We start from the raw sequence: 21066 nt of genomic DNA on the forward strand, positions 1-21066 counted from the left end.
TAATTCTTATAAAAACCCATCCAAAGGTTGCATGGATAAATCCTATGAGGAAAAGTATGGTGTTATAAATCTATATATGATGTGCTTCTTTCAACTCTACTAAGAATATAAATCCTGAATTCCAGGCTTGGCAAAGAAAGGGAGTTAAGATGATCAGTTCCTAAAGAATGTCTTGGATTTTCAGATTTCAGGCTAGGTCTTCTATAAAGGATCTTCTGCTGCCCACCCTCTCATTGTTCCCTCCTAGACCGAATGCAAAGGCAGCCTTACACTAACCTTGCTTGGGAGAGAAGGGCTGCTAATCAGGGATTCAAATCTCTGTTTCAGAGTTAGAGGTTGAGATGCAGGAGTGACTCAGCTGGCATCAGCTTGTAGCAGTCTCTGCCTGTGCCTGCAGGCTTTCAGGAAATGAGTCCTCCAGGCCTGCATCTCCCTCTGTGGCAAATTGCCACTAAGCTCTGCTATTTACCAACCCAGTACCAAGCACATTAAGTAGAGATTGCTGTTTCATTGTTTGAAAACCTACTATATACAAGCTAGATAATGTGATAGGATAGGATTACAAAGGCAAATTAGCTACTGTACCTTCCTTAAAAAGCTTACAATTTAGTAAGGGATATAAACAAATGTAAATATATCATTAGAGTACAATGATGCATGCTATAAGAGGCCCAACAAGAGGGCAAGGGGAAGCAGTTTGGGAAAATCTGAAAAAACTTTTCAAAAGAGTTAACTGGTTTTGAAAGTGGAACAGAGATGTGCCAGGTAGAAGGGGCCAGGATGAAGGCTAGGGAACAGTATTTACAAAGGTGTGGATTCATTAATGGATAAATTAATTTATTAATCTGTTGAGTAACCTCAATGTGCTTGGAGCTTGGGATTTATCAGTGAACAGATTTTTCAAAATGTCTGCCTTTGTGGGGCTTGCATTTATTTTAACAAGGTAAAACAATTAAACAATAAATATAATAAACCAATAAATAATATAGGATGTGAGAAGTCGAAATTTTGGGGAAAAAAGTAAAGGAAAAGAATGTTTGGAGAGAGGTTTCTTGGATTGTCACTAGGGTGGTTGGGGAAGCCCACACTGAAAACATTGAATGAAGTAAGGGAGCCAGCCCTGGGGATATCTTGGGGAAAGAACATTTGAAGCTGAGGAATTAGGAGTTGGCTGGTGTGTTGGAGGAAGAGCAAGGGGACCAGTGAAGCTTGTAACAAAGGGGACGAGTGGCAAGAGGTGAGGTCAGAGACATAATAGAAAGCCAGATCTTATTGGGTCTTGTAGTCCACTGTAAGAATCTTAGCTCTGAATCTGAGTGAGGTGAGAGCCATGGAAGGGTTCTGAGCAGAGGAGTGACATGGTCTGACTTATATTTTGATAGGATCACTCAGACTGATGTGAAGAATAGACTGTAGACAGATAAGCTTGGAAGCAGGAGGCCATTTCAGCAATTCTAGTGAGAGATGATAGCACCTTCATGTTAGCAGTGGAGGTGGTAAGAAATGGTCAGATTCTGGATATATTCTGAAGGTAGAACCAACAGGACTTCTTCATGAATGGATATGGAATATGAGAAATAGGAGTCAAGGATGACTCCAAAGGTTTTTTAGCCTGAGTAATTGATAGGATGGAGTTACCATCAACTGAGAAGGGGAAAATTGTGGAACAGGTTTGGGGTGGCAATGGGGAAGACTATCAGTTCAATTTTGGACGTTAAGTTTGAGATGTCTATTAAAGACCCAAATGGAGGTATCTAATAGGCAGTAACATATATTTTGAGCTCAGAGTAGAGGTATAACTAGAGAAATAAATTTGAGTCATCAGTGTATAGATATCATTTAAAACTATGAGACTGGATGAGATCACCAATGAAATGAGTACAGATAGAGGAAGTACTGAGCCTTATCTTTGGATATTCCAAAGACAGAAGGCCAGAGAAAGGAGGAACCAGAAAAGGAAACTGAGGTGTGAACAAAAAGGAAAAAGAAAGGCCAAAGGCAAGATCTGGAAGTCAAGGGTATCAGAAAGTACATCAAGCAGGTGAACTATTCAGGTGAGTCAAATACTGCTGAAAGGTTAAGTGAAATGAGGATTGAAGTGTAAAAAGAGCAGTTTCAGTGGAGTGGTAAGAATGAACGCCTAACTGGAGTGGATTCAATAGAGAACAGGAATTGGAGGCAGTGAGTGAATATTGATTAACTTTTGAGGGGTTTTGCTGCAAAAGCTGATTTTGTAAAAGATGGGCTAGATAATAGCATGTGTATACACTTGTAGAAACAAGAGTAGAGGGAAAAACTAATGATGTAGGAAAGGGGGGAAATGATGGCACAACATTGAGTGGAGGAATTGGCTTTAAAAAGAAGCATGAACAATCTAGTATAGGCAAAGTGGAGTATATATATGGATACAGATGGTAGTAGGTGAGTAGATGTGGGAGTCAATGGAAGTTCTCCAATTACTTCCATTTTCTTAGTTAAGTAGAAAGGAAGGTCATCTGTTGACAGAAATAATCATGGCCCAAAGAAATACAGTATAATTGTCAGGTAGTATAAAGTGCTTTCTTAAGGTTCTGGTCATGAACATAAAGTGAGACTAGCCACGTTGTTCTCTCTAGCTACATTCAGCTACGTGAGTGCAAGTGCAAAACAGGTCGACTTTAGCCAAGGATGTGGTTTTGGCAAATGAGTATAACAAAATGAGAGATAAGGAAGTCGAGGGTATATTCGAGAAAGTGATCATGACTGACCAAGGTATACAAGTAAGTTGGGTAAGGAAGGAAAAGACATCAAGGTGGTGAGGGAGATGGTTTTATCAATTTAATAATGGTCACGGTGACTCCGAGTTGATGTAGTTGGGATATTAGAGAGAATGGGTTGGATAGTGTTGAGAGGGATGCATAAAATTGAAAATATGGAGCGGTTGAAATTATTGGTAATGGGAATAAATGCCCAAGGAATGTGCAAGATATAATCATTGACCTTTTTCAGGAAACTGAGAAGCCAGTTTGTTGGGGCATTTATGTCAATGATTCTCAAACTTAGCATTCATCAGAATTACACAAAAAGCCAATTAAAATACTGATCGTCAGATCCCACCCCTATCTAGGTAGAGCCTGAACATTTCATTTCGAAGTTGCCTAGTAATGCTGCTGCTGCTGCCATCCAGGGACCATATTCTGAAAACTACTGATCCATGTTATTTGAAATTGCCAAGAATTACATAATTTTGTAGAGTGAAGGAGCCAGGAGAAAAAAAACAAACAAAAAATTGTCAAGAAAGAAGAGTGGCCTGATTGGTAGAAAACTGCAACCATCAGGGGGAGTAAGTATATAACCTGATGACAAGATTTAAATCTGGGTTTTTATGGGGACTGGTTAGAAATTGTGTGACTGCAATGGTTGGTAGCAAAATGAGATTAAGGTAAGCTAATGGCAGATTGTCAAGAGCCTTCCAGGTCATATTTTATTAGTATCAGGGTCTTTTATTTGGTAAGCAGGTCTAGTGTCAATTCCCTGGTAAGGGAATCTCTGTGGAATCACTACTGTTTTCATCTCAAGTGATTACAATCGTTCCAACTCACGCTCTGGTAGAAACCAAACCACACTAATTAGGAAATATTAAGTCCCACAAAGCTAGATATCACTTTACCTAAGACTAGATAGCATGACATCTGATGGGACAATAAAGCTTAAATAGATAGTAGGGCAAAACAGGACTGAGAATATACAGAAAGGAACTGTGAAAATATAAAGTAGCGAGGTCTAAAAGGTGATCAGGAGTAAAGTCAGGACACAGACTATAACATGGGCTCACCCATCACCAGGGCCCAATTAGTGGTTCCATCACTTGTAACTCATGAGATGCTAGCCAGATCATTCAATGCTTCTGCTGCTGAGTTCCTGACTTGTTAAATGGGTCTATCATTTATGCCATGTGCCTCAGAGGAAATTTGAGAGCTAAATGAGATAGTGCAAGTGCTATACAAATCTCAAACATTAATACTTAGGTATGTAAGAGATGAGTGGAAAAGGAACTATTATCCAAGGGGAATGCTGAGGTGTATAGAACAAAGGATTAAGTGTGTAACACGGTCTTAAAATGAAAGCCTCATAAAAAGGCTTTGCTGTTTGACATTTATGTTGAACTTTTTATATAGTGGTTTCCCTTAAGAATCATACTGTTGGGCCAGTGACTGATATTTGCCTGGCTTTAACTTGACTATCATTTCCCTTCTCATGCCCACTACTATCTGTACTTTTTTTGTGAGAAAAGTGCAGGACCCCATGCGTTTCTATCCTAGCTTTTGTTACCTGGAGTTGGAATTGCTGGCTGCTGTTAGACTATACAAACTGAGGGCATGGATTATGCCTTGTCAAAATCCTTCGATGGCTTTCTATTCACTGTCCTTAAGATCCTCTAGTCCTTATATGGCATAAAATGACTTCATGAATTGGCCCTTCTCTCTAGTTTTACCTCACTACTCTCCTCTGTACCTGGTAATTCAGCCATACTGATGTTCCTTCAGAACCTCCCATATGCCAGACTTTTGCTGACTTAATAGCTTTTACATAGGCTGTTCCACCTGCCCAGTATACCTTGTTTCATTCTTCTTGGCTAATTCTTACTCTTCTGCTTTACTTCAGATATTAGTTGTTCTGACAGCCTCCCTTGGACTCCCGTCTCAAGTGTGGGTTAGACTCTTTCAAGCATTACCTTCTACTTCCTTCATTATAGCACTTCTCATATTATAATTGCATGCTTAATCACGTGTCTCAGCAGACCAAACTCTTGTGAAACAGGTAAATACAGTCTTGTTCATGAATGTTTCTACCATTTAGCAGTGCCAGGCTTTATGAGGTACACAATAAACATCTGACGTATAATGAAGTTATTAGTGGCAAACACTTGACACACGCAAGTTCAAGATAGCCTCAACAGTTCTCCACTAGAAGACATCTGGGGTTTAGGAATGAGAAAAGTAACAGGTCTGGTGAAGTCAAATGGCCACTTCAAGGAACCCACTGCTATTTTAACTTAAGAAAATCCCATACATGTACTATTAGCCACCATACATCAGAGGCGTGCTGTATGGCAGAGGAGGAGGAAGTAGCAGTGAAATGAGTAGTAAGTGTTTATTTTGAGAACTTTCTGGGGTGACCATGTGGTGAAAAAAAATAACATTACATATCATAAATTAAAAATTCTTTTTGGTTAATATTAATATTCACTGCATCAAAGACATAAACTCATGAAGATCACCATTGTTGTTGTATATTTTCAGTCTGCTGTGCATATTTTAAGTTACCAAATGCTTTTGGACGAGAGTTTCAATTTTGACCACCTGTTTACTGCAGCAGTGTTGGCATGACTTCGTATTTCAGAAGAGCAGCAGTCTCTATGGAGACTCCTTCTTGCCTATCACTTAGAAAAGCTGTGCCCTTTATTAAGCTAAAGCATCAGTATTCTAAATGCACTGGGTAAATTTGGGATTGACTGGATAAATGTACAATACTATTAAAGGATTAATACTACATTGTGAGCCATGGTGCTTTTCTAATATGCTATCATCTTCTGGTTATCATCAACTGGTATTGAATGTTTTACAGTGGCTCCAAGAGTTACAGTGGATTCAGAAAGGACCAATGAAGCATTCAAAGATGGGAAGACCCCCAGAAAAGCCAATGAATGATTAAGTCTCTCCTAGATCCTCAATAAAATGGCTCAAGACAGAATGATAACCAATCAATTCTACTGGGGGTGCCAAAATAATGTATACACATGACTTGTATTCATTTTTTGTTTTCGGTATATATTACAATTTTAATAGTTTTTTCCTTTCTTAAAATGTGTATACATATTTTTGGTACCCTCTGTATTTATTTCAGGACATAATAGGCTTTTTAGACCCATGGATAATACTGAGTTATAACCCTGTTTAAATATCCATAGGGTGTTTTATTTTTGCAAAGATAGGTTCTAAAAATCATAAAAGTAGCTAAATAATACACATATCAAAATTAGATAAAAAATTGAGTCATGGCACGTATTCACTGTCCTGGCATTAAAGATGTTATAAAGATACACAGAATACTAGCAAGTATCTCAACATTTATACACATAGATGTTGTCAAAAAGGTCTTTCTTTGATTTTAGCAAAGAGAAACCATCCAAATTTTATTCTTTATACTATTGACATGATTTAACTTTGGTACATGGTATTACTATTCTCCTACTGTAGTAAGTTCTAGTTTTCTCAAGGCCTTTCCCCCAACTTTTCTGGAAGTAAACATTATTTCCAACCTTCAAATTAAAATGTTACCCTCATACATATTTTAACAGGTTGGTATATACACATATATCCTTTCCAATTTCAGGCTAAGCAAAAACATGCATTTAGAGCTATATTAACATCACTAAAGTAAAAGAAAATCCAACTGAATGTCAAGAGAAAATGCAGTGTTTGATATAGAAAATATTGATTTTGACATATTTTATTCAAATACCAGTCTGATCACACATGGCCCAAGAACATTCAAACAATAAACCCAAAAGAAACAGATGTTAATGAGTGGTCTTCAAACGTTATAGCCAATGATGCCACGCTTGCCTATGATCTCGCCAACATAAAACCACATCCACACCTCAGTGGCCACCAAACCATTCAGCAGAGCTTCCTGAAAAAAAAAAGCACAAACTTTAATGTACATTTTTTTCCTTATATATTTACTCTTTTCCAGGATCCAGTGAGAAAGAATATAAGGATGTTATTCAAATTAGAGGGCAGTTTTAGTCAGAGTCAAGAATTACTGATGTTAACTTGTTTCAGTTGCTGAGAACCCTTGAACTTTCAATTATGTAAGTAGTCCAGAGCTTATAAATTCTTTCAAAGCATTCTTTAAAGATCTGAACTGACTTAACACTTTCATTATTAGTTTATGAGACACTTTATGAGCCCTAAAACAACCCACATCCTGGAAATAGCTGAAACATTTAGACAGGGCATTCATATGAAAGGATGGCTATGGAAGGGAAGTCTCTGAATAGACATTTGTCTGGCGAAAGAAAATCTGGTGAAAGATAAAGGGCTCTGTTTTCTCCTTTAGACATCATTTTTATTTATTTATTATTTGGCTTAACTCTTTCCAAGTATTCAGTAATTACTCAGTTTCACAGATCAATGTTTTGCTGTCCTGAAGAGAAAAAGTACATATATGGTTCCAGGAAGCAGTGTTACATTCAAGTACAAATATGGATTACATTCAAGTACAAAAACGCTAGTAGAACAAAATACCTTTCCACTACAAAATTGAGCCTTTTCCTTTTAGCACCTGGAAGTGAATTTTCCTCTTCAAATTATAACAGATATATTGGAAGTTTCCTGAAAAACTAACCGTATTTTCCAGGACGTAGGTTCTAAAGTCAGAAATAATTTAGTTATTTAGGGTTTTTAATCCTATGCATGGATCAGGCAAGCAAACATAAAATACAAGTTTCAATTCTTATACTCTAGACTTTATCTTCACACAATTCAGTAACACTTCATATATCATATGCTTGCTATTTTTAGTATTTTATCTTTCATGAGTGTTAGCTGCCTAGTTGTGATATATTCTAATGGATCTTTTGAACAAATTGGAGGTAGTTCCAGGACTTCAGATGAAATAAAGTATAGGATCAGCAAAGTAAGCCATCTTATTTTAGTATACTAACCAAAATAGAAAGGGGAAAAAAAGCTGCCCAGTAAAAATGCTCTCGTCTTTGTTATAATACTAATGGGAAACTAAGATATAATAGCCCAATTATTTCAACCCAGATGACAAAATTAGAAAGGTAAACATCTTTCTGGGCAGTCAAGAAAGATATTATCTCTCATAATGGTTTCAGCCTCAATGGAAAAAATAAACATTAATCAAAACAAACAGAAAAATCCCAAGGGAAGACATATTTTGTTATGCACATACGTTTTCATTTAGCTCATAGTTACCTTAACTGTGAGCTGTTTGAAGCTACCAGTTTGAGCACTACTGACTATTTTTTTCAAGCTCTGAATAGCTGTAGGGATCTCAGCAGGGGTTGGAGGAACCAGCTTAACCTTGGCATAATGCCAAAATGTGGCCAATCGAGGCTTCGAGTAAGTCACAGCAGCTGGAAAACAAAACAAAACAAAACACCAGGATGAACTCACTAGAGACCGAAAGAAGCAGATGTGTGGGCTGGACACAAATATTTGTTCATGCATCACATTCATTCACTGCTTGAACCAAATGTGCACCCAGTGTGAAAAGTCAAAGCTGCTCCCTGGTAACAAGAGGCTTTTAAAGATGCAGAACACCTGTGTCACAGGCAAGTTCAATCAGGCAGGAAGCTATGAGCACAGTAAACTATGCCAGGACTTCACTAGTGGGCAGCTAGTACTGTTACTTCATTTATGAATGGCAAATCTAGTTAACTGTAAAGATACTAGAAGTTAGATTCAAAACCAAGAAAACAGCAGCAATGTAACCATATTTTCTTGGTAGAGAGACTAGAAAATATGGAAGGAAGAGGTGCAGAAAGGGAGGGAAGGAGCTATGTATTGTAGAATAGCATCCTTAAGAATAAGATCAAATCTGAAACTAAAAAAATAAGATTAAAACTTGTTACAATTATTGACCACAAATCCAAATGGAATTATACCAGTTAGTATCCATCAGTTAGTATCCATTTTTGGTGTCCTCATCAATATGTGGATTAAATTTTTTTTTATTTTATTTTTTTTAGCTGAGCCATCCTGCCTACCTGTTGGCAGCTCAGTGGCTGCTCAGCTTGGGCTGGACTCGAACCGCTGTTGCTCAGAGCTCAAACTCTTGAGTGAGCTCTTAACCAACTGAGCCACTCGGCCAGCCCCTGGATTAAATCTTTTAACAAAAGCACACCTGATCCTCCTTCAAAACACCACAAATGAAAATGAAACCTACATGTATTAAGAGCAACCAAAACTCAAATCTATAAATTGAAATTGCTCAAAGTATTGGGTTGTCGGAAAAGTCATGACGAATTTTTTCTATGTTGTTCGTTGCAAAAATGCGTCATGACTTTTCTGACAACCCAATATTTACTATGCCAGGAAAAAATATTTTTAACCAGTGTAGATAGGAGACTATAGTGATTTCAGCAAAATAAAGGTGTTTTATATATATAAAAAAATTACAAGATAAATGTATAAAGTGTCTATTGTTCAAAGATTGATCCAAGCCTATTGGTACTATTCCTATTATTAACTGACAATGTTTGGGTATTTCACTATTCTTAGAATTATGATCTCCATGATCCTCTGTGCTTAGGGCCACGGGTGAATCTTTAAGCAGACATAAAGCTCTGAGAGAGAGTTCTAAATAGAATTGCGAATGCCTGAAGATGAGGTTATCAAAAAGTAGTCTGTGTAACTCTCTTTAAAATTATCTTCAATACAGATATTTCATCCTTTAAAAAGAAAATCAGTACAGTGTACACAAACACTGTACTTTAGTTGGTAAATTTGTCTCTCAGGGAGTATAGGTTAAAACACTTTAAACAGTTTTACATGTATACAGGGGTGAACAGAATATAAATAAAATGGAGCCAGGTTTGCACTGTCAGAAAGGTTAGATAGGAAAGAAAAGCAAGAATAACACCCGTGGTACTGGAATAGAGTTGAAGACATTCATATGAACTCGTTTAGTTTAATATATGTATACAGAAACAATTATATATATGCATGTACACACATGGGTTAGTACGCACACACACCCTTGCTCACTAAGAGCCTAGAAGCAATGATACTATAGATCAGGTGTCAGCAAACTGCGGCTCGCGAGCCACATGCGGCTCTTTGGATAGGTTCCATCTCAAAAGTCTGCCGACCCCTGCTATAGACAGTAGTCTAGTAGCAAGGAAAACATCAAGTGCTTAGATCTTAGTTTCAAAATACCACTGTCTGGTACAAGGAACTAGGTCTCCTTGGAGAAATGGCTGATTCTAAAGCTGGGGCAGGGAAAATAAGAGTCTTAGGCATCTTGTAGTACCAAGAAGAAATGGGGTATGTCAAAGGGACAGAGTTGCCAAACTTAAAGAGTTCTCAATGGCCAAGGCTGCAACAAATTGAGCAACAAAATAAATAATATACTACTGGAGGTATGAAGTATGAAATAAATGTACATGAGTCCATACAATAAATGACAGAATAAATGAGGAAGAGACAAGTCTTTCTCATAGCATTCCATTTAAATATATGTAGATACTCCTTCCCATAGGAAATGGAGTCCCTACTGTTGGCTGCAGCTACCCCTCTTCCTCCACCTTCTATCCCATCTGCTGAGCTAGACTTAGTTGTTTGCTTCTGAAGAATAGAGAAAAAAAAATAGTAACTTTATAGTGGAGAAACCTAGAGAACATTACCTTAACCAAGTGATGAAATTTTACTAGCAACATTATATGGCTATCATGTATGTCCTGATGTGATTGGAGCAATTCACTTTTGTGGTATTCTTTCTCAAAACCCATAGCGCCAGACTAACCATGAGAAAAACACTAGGCAAATCTAGATTTGGGATACCCAGTCTAGGATACCCAGATCGAAACCTTAATTCTTTTGCTGCCACATTCAGATATATTTTCCTGTGGCTTGCACTATGAACAACAAAGATGTTTTGTATGCCATATTGTGCAACATTTTGTAATAAACTTTTTATGTCATCAGTGCCATTAGATTCTAATGTATCTATACTTAAGTCTAATGGATGCCACTTAGTAAGTTTTGAGTATTTATTTTCTAAAATTTAATAAAATGATAAATTTATTACCATGTAACAAAAATTTAAAAAAAAAATAGTCATTTATGTACAAAGCAGCTCGAAATGTTATTAAATGCCTAATAGTAAAAATATCAACTTTTCATTTTGTGTGGATTTTTGACCCATTTTGAAAAAAAAACTTGAAATCAATTAACCCAGTGGTTGTATGAACACAAAAACAAGCACGAAAAAAGCGGGAAATGCAAGTAAAAAAACGCCCCACAAAACTACAACCACTGTGTAAGATGCACCCAGTTTTTACACCCCAAATTTTTTGAAAAAGGGTGCGTCTTATACATGGGGAAATACAGCAATTAGCTTGCAATTCCCCAACATGTATCACCTAAAAGATGTGAAAGCCATACTAGGAAAAATAATCCACTTGAGACTTAAAAATTTTTTATTCAAATCCTCCACAGTTGAAAGAATGAAGCCGCTATTCCTTCTCTCTCTTTTTTACTGCATGAATGGCCTGTATCAATTGCAACTGGAAGTGGAACAGGAGGGGATGCGGCGGCTCTGGCTCTTGGGGCATCTTCAGGCTCTGTTGCCGCCCTCCAAAAGGACCTTCTCTTTTTATTTATGTAAAATTGTAAAGCTTTGTCACAACAGATACTTTGATGATCTTAGTAAAGTTACAAACTTAAAATTATTTGGGAAAATGTGTAAACTAGTAGACTGTGGGCTTCTGTAGGAGGAGAGAATAGAGTATTTATAGCATCCAACACTGTAAGGTCTTCAATAACTCACTGTTTGGCTGCTGCTGGAGAAAAGGAGAGAATAAATAAGAAAATACGAGGGTCGACTGTGTGGCTCAGTTGGTTAAGAGCTCGCTCAAGAGTGCAAGCTCTGAGCCACAGCGGTTCGATTCCCAGCCTGAGCTGAGCTGCCGCTGAGCTGCCAACAGGTGGCAGGATGGCTCAGCTAAAAAAAAAAAACAAAAAACGAATCACAGTAAAATAGGTTCTAAAATATTACATGTACTTAAAAAAATTCTTCCTCTTCACATTTCATAATCAAATTTGAGCTGAACTACTTAGACATCTGCACTTCAACCACTTACTTGAATATCGTACATTTAGTGAAGAAACTTCGGTCAATTTAACTTCTCTTCGGAAACAAAATGAACAGCTTGCTACCTGACAGACAACTGAAATATTTATTCACAGAACTACTACTCAGGGCAGTGACTATTTGGGGTTGTTTTAATATACCGGTAAAGCTTCAGCTTTTTCAAACGGAAAAACCCCATGAATGCTAAGCCATAGTAATAAAGAATACTGTTTACACACGTTGTTTTCTATGCTTACTGGGGCAAGGAGACTCGTCCTTTAAGTCCTATTCCACCTAAAAATTCCCTCAGAATCTGGTCAAGGCGTTCTAAAACTCACCCTGCCTTAAAAATTTCTGTAGACTTCTAAATACTTCATTGAGAACCAGACAATCTGATAAGGCCCAATTCTGCCCCTTCACATATCCCTGCCCTCCTTTTTCCTACCTCTCCTAACAGAGCCATATCCTTCACATTCCTATTCCTCGAGTACGGCAGTGGCTGGGCAAAGCCAGGCCTCCCACACACTCCTTTCCTTCACTGTGGTGGTTAGAATTCAGAACTTCTACGGTGTATAGAGAACCCAAGCTGCAGGCCAGACTGAGCAGAGGGTTAGAGGAAGCTCAAGACTGCCTCCTGCCCCCCACCACCTACAGGTCGTCCCCGTCCCGGCTCCCGCAGGCCCCGCGGAGTTCCGCAGCCCGCGTCTTCCTCAGGTTCTAGCAGGCGTCGCGTCCTGCCCTCTACCCTCCTCGGCTGTCTGACGTCGCGCTCACCGTTTACCAGCGCCGGGGCCTTCTCTGCGAGGTTACGGACAAACTGGGCCATGGTTCTAGGATGGAAAGTCCGTGCACTCGAACGGCCGGCTGAATGTCACCCCCTGGAAGGACCCACCGAAGGACCCTACTCCGCTTTCAAGGTCAGGCCTCCTCTTTCCGCGCCTGTCCAACATATTTAGGTGTCCTACTGTCCTTCGGGAATTTAGCTGAGTAATTTAGTTTCTTTAGTCACAGAAGGGAAACTGGATACAAAAAGATGAGATCAGAATACAGGTGGAGAAAAATAGGATTCGGCAGAGAAACAGGCATTTCTCGGGGCAGCTTCTCATGAAGGCCCGGAAGGCTGGAGAGGGGAGGAAAGGCGCATGCGCCCTGAGCGTCCCCCTACTTTCCGAAACGCCGACCTCCATTTTTTTGCTTAAGGTGCTTTCGCAGCTTCTGAGAACGTGGGAAGTTAGGTCTGGAAGGCATCACCGCCTTTTCTAGGCCAACACGATCGTTTTACAAAGGCAGAGTGGGTCCTAGGCCATACATGTAAAGTTAGAGCCAGAGCAGGCGCCATACAACCTGTCACCCGACTCAGCCTTTCTTTAGTTGATCTTTTGTAATCTCCGTTTCCCCTGCATCCTGTACCAGGATTGGAAGCCAGTTCCCCTAATTCCCTAACCAGCCACAAGGAACTATGCAGATACGAGGAACAAAATCATATTTGCGGAGGGCTTCCAGTATGCCAGGCATTTTGGAGTTTAAAGAAAGCCTGAAAGTTAGTGTCCCCATTTAAGTCCGGGTTTGACAAACGGTCTAGCTAGCGGCACAGTTGGGATCCGAGGAGGTTGCAATGTAAACAGAAGGGACGTCAATATCAGGTTAGGTTGGCAAGGTGCTGATCTGGGAAGACTTCCTAGAAAAGGCGATCTTTGAGTCGATGTATAACAGAAAATACATACTAGAGTTGAAATTTTATAATTAAACGTGACTGGAAGATATAGTAGGGAAGAGGCATTTGATAAGAAAATCAGAATGATAAATAATGTGTCTTGGGGAAGCCTGAGCCGAAGTAAAACTGATAGATGGAATGATTAAAGGTGGAAAGAAAAATTAGGAGCCAAGAACAGCATTTCCTCAAGAGAAGTGAGATTAAGGATGGGAAAGTTAATTTGGCAATATGAAAACATCAGCTAGAGCAGTTTCAAAAAGTTAGGATAGAAACCAGAGTGAATGAATGAAGACATACGGATATAAAGGAAAACAAGTCAGAAACCCAAATAGGGATGTGGAACTCAAGGGAGAGACTGATGATACAGAAGGGGGATTGATAAAATCCCTGGTAAGGTAGGTAAGAAGGTTGCAGGGCCTTGGAGCTGTGGGGCCTTTTCCACAGATGGGATGATGGGACAGAATTTTGTAAGTGGAAATTTGAAGTCTATGTCTTTCCAGTGAATTAGAAGACAAGGTCATCTGAATGTGAAGGGTAAGTGGGAGGGTGGGAAAGAATTTGAGGTAAGGGGTAAAAGTTTGGAATAGCTGTTGAAGTTAAGGACACAAAGAAGTGGTTGGGCAATGTTAGAAACCACAAGTTTGTGGTTGCATCACTCTAAAGATTGTGTCATTTTTCTGCATCAGTGGTCTGTAGCTTGAATATTGGAGCAGAGGGGAATGATTGGGTTAATTTAGGCTGAGGTCTTGCATGACAGAGGTACAGAAACAAGGGGCAAGAAAGGGGAACATGATAGTAAATGATTAAAATGAAAGACCTTAGGTTTAGGCCAGATAAAGAAAAGTGAAGCCAAAAGTGAACTGATTAAGAAAAAACTGCCCGGAGACTCATCTTCTGAAGATAACTCCAGGGCCCAGAAGTTATCTTAACAGGTAAGGCAGGTTAGGTCAGCCAGGTCACAATTTTAAATGACCTTTAACAGAAGTGAAGGTCAGATTCTTCTTAAGTTTCCAGAGAGATTTCTGAAACTGTTAGTAAGTAGCTTTTAATACTGTAATAAAGGAAGTGATAACAAAGGTTGTAAGTCAGGTGTTCATTTATTAAATACAAGCTTTGAACAGACACCCTCAGGCGAGTTTGACAAGAAATTACCTTCCTGGAATGTTTCAAAATACATGTTATATTGATCAAGTTTTATTTCAATCAAAACTTTTTGTTGTTTTGTTCTTCATTTTCTTTGTTTCTAGGTTCTTTTCCTGTTTAGCAGTTAAAGCATGTGCATTATTTCCTCACATGTCATCAACAGTGCAGCATCAGCCTCTGGTTGGTAAAGGCACCCAGTAGACTTATGCTCTGTGCAGTGGCTGCTTAGCAACCAGCATCAAATAAAGTAATGAAGCTTTTGTAGAGTGTGATACCATAGAGCAACTGGCACCTTCACCCGCACCATTAAAAAAACCTTTTAAGTTATTTCAGTTTTTACATATCCATTACAAATTTTATTTAAAAAAACAAACCCAGATTGCTTGATAAAATCTACTTAATTTTCCAAGTTTAGTATTACCCTTTTAGTAAGCAATATTAGAGCTGATTAAAGAGTCATTTTCCTATTATATTCCAGCAAAGCCAACACATAAAACTAGGCATGTCAGAAAGTCTGCTCTCATAGATTTAGGGCTGCCTCTGAGTACCAGACAACAAAACACCTCTTTAAGCTTCCAAGTGCATATACACACTGTGTTGTACCAAGAGGATAATTTTGGGGGATGTTCATAAATTACGTTAAAAAAAAAAAAAAAGCCACAGAGGACACCTGTTTTCCTTTCCAATAGTGGCCTTAAGTGACACACTTGGCTTTGTGATGAGTTTAAAGATACTCAGCAGCATTAATGGTGCCATAGCCATTCAAAGAGATTCAGGAAAAGGGCTTTAAAAAAGGCTTGCAAGGAAAGGCTTACAATCTGAAGATTAAATCAGACACAGATACAAGAGGCAGCATAGAGGTTGTTAACTAGAAAGCTGCTGGGAACAACTGCCTTCTGAGGTCTTGTGTCCATTTTCTCCTATAAAACTCTGGTCTTTCCCCTCCTCTTTTACAAATAAAAACAACCTAATTAGATTGGGTTTGGGAGATAAATGCAAGTAGCTAGAAACTTATTTTATAAACAGTTCGTTCTCAGAAAGGAATAAATATGAAACTCATTTTAAGAAAAACAAATCCTGTCAACCCATGCCTCAAAAGCCCAGGGAGCACAATGAATTAATATCTTACATTCTGGCATTTGCAAGAGTCCTAGACTTCCTTTTTCATTTATAAGCATGGCAATAGGCAACATCTACTTTATATCTAGTGCGGGGTGCCCTCTGATTTGCGGTTTTCCAGCTGATACCATCAAAAACACATCAAGGACTGTTCACAGAAACTTGGAATATCATAAAACTACCATCTTATCTGAAAGATGCCATGGTTAACAATGTCCTCTAAATGAAGCAATGACCCGTTTCTAGAGCATACCAATTTTTCTTGTCACTTTTATTGTTGGGACTTAGAGGGACAGCATGTTAAGCTGCACAATTGAGTAAGGAACTCAAGCTCAATTTGTAAGTGGGGCCCATCCACCTAACTACTTAGGGCTAAGTGGATATTTTAAATAGTTTGTGGACAGAGTTGTGCTCAAATTCCTACTTTGTTAATTGATGAACTAAGGCTGAGTTTTAGAAGCAGCTCTCAGAATTCAGGTCATAAGTCCAAACATTAACTATATACATTTTAGTCTCAGAATTTTGTCTAGATTAAATGTGTTAGTGGCCACATACTACATACATCTTACCATGGAAGAGACAACTTAAAGTGGTTCTGTTTACACTGGACCAATAATCACACACACACACACACACACACACACACACACACACACACACACACTGTTGATACTATTAGTGTCTTAAAGATGACATTTTTCCTGCTTACATTTGTTGCCCAATTTTTCTACTCAAGCTTAGTCTTTGTAACAGGTTTCCATACGCTAAAAAGGGCCCAACAGCCTTCTTTATTCTTTCACCTCAGAATTTTTTGAATGAAGTGTCAAAACTGCAAGTCTGTCCTGTCAATCCTCCTAAAAATATCGCAGGGCTAAGTTTTCTGTGGTAATGACAACCCCACTGGACAGTATTTGTCCTCCATGGTATCCTTGAGTTAAGAGATAACACAAAATTAAGAGGTGTCAACAGAATTGCACAAGATTCCTTTTTTTTTTTTCCATTTCATCTATCTTCTTATTCAAAAGTCTCAAACATCAAGGTATCTGCTTTTATGTAAAAGGTTACTCTGTAGAGCTGTAACAAGGCAAACAGCTGAAGTCCTGGTCATGAAGACTAGTAAATACCTTGCTAATACAGGACTTTCTGATGATATCAGCTGTCACTGAAATATGTGACATCATATACTTAAAAGCAGTGCTCACCAAAGATGTTTGAGTGGTTCTTGGAAGAGAAATAGTAGGGTGGAAGAAGTTTTATTAGTTGAAGTTAATATAATTTAAGGTAGGAAAAGGAAGAAGAATAGGAAGAGAGAACAAAGGGTAAAAATTAGTGATGATTTCTAAACTTGGTGATGCTATAACTATAATTTTCTGCAAGCCAAGAAGAGAGCATTGTAAAGTTCTTAAGAACCTTAATTATCATAATTTGAGCAAGAGCAGTTCTCTAATTTAATTTAGTAACGGAAAAAAGGAACAGAATCAGAGAGAAATCACAATTGTTTATCTATTCTCTGGGGTTGGTTTTTGGTTTGTTTAGGTCACAGTATTTATTCAAGTTGCCCCTTTTGTTGTTGTTTCCTCTCTGCGAGCCACCGTTGGATTTTTTCTTTTAGTTCTGTGTTTGGCCGGATCTGGTCCATGGTGAGGGGACTACGGTTAAAGGGATCTGTTTGGTCACTGGGACAAAGAGAGAAAGGGAAATGGGGTTATTTCCATAAGTTCTAACACCCTAAGCTAAAAATAGAACACCTGGGGATCTTACTTTGAGACTGAAGCTAGAGTGTATTATAACTGAATCAAGTGCTGACCTGAGCTTAAAAAGAATGAGATGAGAAAGAATGATTCAGGAGGTTTTGGGGTTTTTTTGCAGATTATTTAGCTGCTTTGTGTCTCTGCTTATTTTTTTAAACAAACTATATTTCAACATTGTTGTTCAGATGATATTTGATTCAATTTCCCTCAGGCAGAGACCTTGTGCACTCATGTCAACATGAAAAGCTGCCTATAGTTTTAGTGACAGATTCTCAAAATAGAGTAAGATGTTAAGGGACACTTGATTTAATTAGCTGATTGCTGCTATACAGGTAAGTGGAGATTATGGTTTCCTGTTGTAAGAAGGTTTGTAAGAGCTGATATATTCTCTTTTTTATTATGAGGCCACAATAAAATATAAATTTTCACTGATGCTTTGGTAAATATATAGCACCACAGAATCATGCATATAGTGAATGCTTAATACCAAATACCATGATGTACAAAATCCTTTTTTCCCCCCAATATTTAAAAAAACAGTATATTTCCATACATTTTGGTCAACTTATGTAACAATTTTAAATAGGCAGAGTCTCTCCATACCCCATTTCTATGTAATGCTGCACTTAGAGCAGGCAGCCTGGGGAAAACCATGGCTGAGTACAACAGCAGCAGCAGAATGTGGGTTAACCCATATGATGAATATTAGTGTGAAACCTAAATTAAGAAACAAACCTGTCTTTCATATTTTTATAACGAAAATAAAATTAAAACAATTTCCAGTCAACTTATTAAACGCCAGGTTGACATATTTTATAACATATGGTGACAGAAATTATATCCTTAAGGAAAGAAGAGATAAATAAGGTTAGAATCAGCATTTCTCAACAGGGTGTTATTTTGGGGATGTTTAAATCCTTAACAATCAAGTGATGTACCTCTACCAGTGTCTCCCCAACACATTCATAAATCAACAGTATGGGGCACCTATTGGGTGTACTGTACTGTAGTAGAAATCCGGGGAAAAAAGACGCTTGAGGCTCCTTTTTGGGCTGGCATACCTGAGCAAATGTCTGGCGATGGTGGATCGATCCACAGTGACTCTGGAAGACGGCAGCACCACAGGGTCAGACATCAGTGTGCTCATGATGGGATCCAGGAACTCATCACAGGCATCCGCATAAGTCTCCTCTTCCTGTTGCTGGAGGTCTGCTAGAGACTGAGCACAAACACCTGGCGGTTGAGATGAATTCACAGAGCAGCTGAACTCAAAATGCTCAATGACTATACCTTAAGGGGTCAGTAATAACCCTTGACAGTGATAATGACAATTCTCAGTTTTATTTTCTAAACAAGCCAAGATGGGTATTATAGAAGCAAATTTAGCATTCAGCCCCAACTCTGAAACTTCGACTTGGCTCAGCTGCTAGCACTCATGACTAAAAATGGGTTGAAGTGTTAACAGGAAAAGAAACACATCACATACATCTTTCTGGCAACAGTCCTGTTGTAAATGTCATAATTCAAAAGGGGAGCGGGTGAAGGGTTATTATTTGCATAATTATAGAGGCACTCATGCAGTCTGTGTATGAAAAGCAGTTTCCGGTTTTAGGTACAAACAGGTAAAGGAATTTAAAAGTGGCTTCAATATTTGATTTCTTCATGACTCTAGTTCTTAAGGGCTCCATCTGACTAAGGTCTAAGCAAAGATGAAGCCCAGCTCAATAAATAAGTAACTCAATGAAGGGAACACTGATATAAATAGGGAAGGTTTTCTATTAGACTCTGTGCCATGATTTTTCTCTTCTTCATTACTGAGTTTTATCATACTCCAGCCAAAGCTATTAGCTAAACACAATACAGTATTTTAATCTTTAAAATGTATTTAAAGATGGCTATTCCCATATAAGCCAATGATCAACTATAAAGATAGAGAACAGAGAAAATCAATAAAAGCCAATGACTAAAAACTACTCATCCTGAATTCTATTCTGAAAAGTTCTTTTGCATTAACATCATAGATTTTCAAATCTATTGGCAACACTACACAGAAAAGTTTTCATAAGAACAGCTTACAAAAACCTGTACACTCTTCTCTTCTAGTAGAAGCTGCTTTTTTTTTTTTTAGCTGAGCCATCCTACCATCTGTTGGCAGCTCAGCAGCAGCTCAGCTCGGGCTGGGAATCAAACCAGTGACCCTGTTGCTCAGAGCTCACACTCTTGAGCGAGCTCTTAACCAACTGAGCCACTCGGCCGGCCCTAGTAGAAGCTTCTTAAATCAATTTTCCGCTCTCACCCTCATGTCCAAAAAAGTAGTATTAAGAATACAATAGTTCTAGTTACTGACCAGGAAGAATCATATTTGCATTTTCTCAAGATAGTGCTTTCTTCCCTCCCTGAAATAGGGTAAAAAGCAGAACAGCTGACTTGATAATGTGATTTTTTTTTTTTTTTTAGCTAAAGCCATCCTGTTACCTGTAGGCAGCTCAACAGCAGCTCAGCTCGGGCCGGGCATCGAACCGGCAACCCTGTTGCTCAGAGCTCGCACTCTTGAGCGAGCGCTTAACCAACTGAGCCACTTGGCCAGTCCGATAATGTGACTTTTTTTATTGAACATGTTAATAAACTATCATCCTTCTCACCTTGATTTTGTCTGCTAGATTGCTGAAAGCCACAATCATATTCCCAGGTTTATTTATCTTCTTCAGGACTCGTACTGTCTGTGCAAAGAGAGTTGGGGAATAGGAACGCCCATCCTTCGGTACAGTGGCACAGAAATTCTCCTCATCCCTGGAAAAGTCAGCATCAGAAAGAAATGGAGATCAGAAGGGAGGTCAACGAGAGAGATAACACATGGGCTGAGGATCACTTATAGCCCATGAATGTTCTTTTCATATGGGAAGATTTCTTCTAATTTTTAGGAAGGAGGTATATCAAGTATCCTGAAGCCTTAAAAGAATACTCCTTTTCCAAAAAACCAGCGAAGTTTATCTTTGAACAGATCAAGGCAGAATGTTGGAAATTCTAAACAATGGCCCACAAGCCATACGAAATCTCATTATTTAAAACTACAGAAGATTCATCATCCAACTAGAAATGAACCATTTCTTTTGTATTTCCAAATAATTACCAACCAGTCATTCCATGATCAAAACCCCAAATTAAATCATTAGCATCCCCTCTGGCTTGCCCAATTTAAATCTCAGGTACCCAAGATTTAAGTAGATAGTGCAGATATCTGATACGAGTTGCTGGGGTTTGAAGTCAAATTCACTGAAGTCCTTGACTTTTAAGGCCCCCATTTTGGGGCCAACCAGGTGCTGCAGGAAGTAGTTCAGCATGGAGATGATGCGCTCAGCCAGGAAAGGATGCACAAAGAGTGATTTGATCTCTGGAAAAAAAGCCAAAGGCTGTGAAAACTCAATCCATTAGCAATCATTTACTTATGTCTTAGAGTTTTACTTGGAGACCTCT

The 21066-nt window shown here is 38.6% G+C and overlaps 2 protein-coding genes across 2 annotated transcripts in view; both read right to left on the reverse strand.

Moving 5' to 3' along the window:
* Positions 1–5119: 5119 nt before the first annotated feature.
* On the reverse strand, positions 5120–12757 carry ATP5MG (ATP synthase membrane subunit g). The gene is made up of 3 exons (XM_019647442.1): positions 12640–12757; positions 7986–8146; positions 5120–6675 (listed from the first exon to the last, which is right to left on the reverse strand). The coding sequence occupies exons 1-3, from the start codon at positions 12689–12691 to the stop codon at positions 6577–6579; spliced, it is 312 nt and encodes a 103-aa protein (XP_019502987.1). The 5' UTR covers positions 12692–12757; the 3' UTR covers positions 5120–6576.
* Positions 12758–14657: 1900 nt separating this feature from the next.
* Positions 14658–21066, reverse strand: part of UBE4A (ubiquitination factor E4A) — a 54688-nt gene continuing 48279 nt past the window's right edge. The window contains exons 12-15 of the mRNA XM_019647396.1: positions 20803–20983; positions 20235–20382; positions 18654–18811; positions 14658–17517 (exon numbers count right to left, since the gene is read on the reverse strand). Coding sequence (XP_019502941.1) covers positions 17388–17517; positions 18654–18811; positions 20235–20382; positions 20803–20983 — 617 coding nt within the window. The 3' untranslated portion in view covers positions 14658–17387. The remainder of the gene's footprint in view (positions 17518–18653; positions 18812–20234; positions 20383–20802; positions 20984–21066) is intronic.

The sequence above is a fragment of the Hipposideros armiger genome, unplaced genomic scaffold (assembly GCF_001890085.2).
Source record: "Hipposideros armiger isolate ML-2016 unplaced genomic scaffold, ASM189008v1 scaffold_111, whole genome shotgun sequence".
In the NCBI taxonomy this organism is placed as follows: domain Eukaryota; kingdom Metazoa; phylum Chordata; class Mammalia; order Chiroptera; family Hipposideridae; genus Hipposideros; species Hipposideros armiger.

What these genes read in the sequence shown, in the direction of transcription:
- ATP5MG (XM_019647442.1), bottom strand. Translation starts at nt 12,691, where the DNA reads ATGGCCCAGTTTGTCCGTAACCTCGCAGAGAAGGCCCCGGCGCTGGTA. An exon ending in GGCCCCGGCGCTGGTAAACG is followed by an intron (nt 8,147 to 12,639) that starts GTGAGCGCGACG and finishes TTTGTTTTCCAG; the next exon opens with CTGCTGTGACTTACTCGAAG. An exon ending in TCAAACAGCTCACAGTTAAG is followed by an intron (nt 6,676 to 7,985) that starts GTAACTATGAGC and finishes TTTTTTTTTCAG; the next exon opens with GAAGCTCTGCTGAATGGTTT.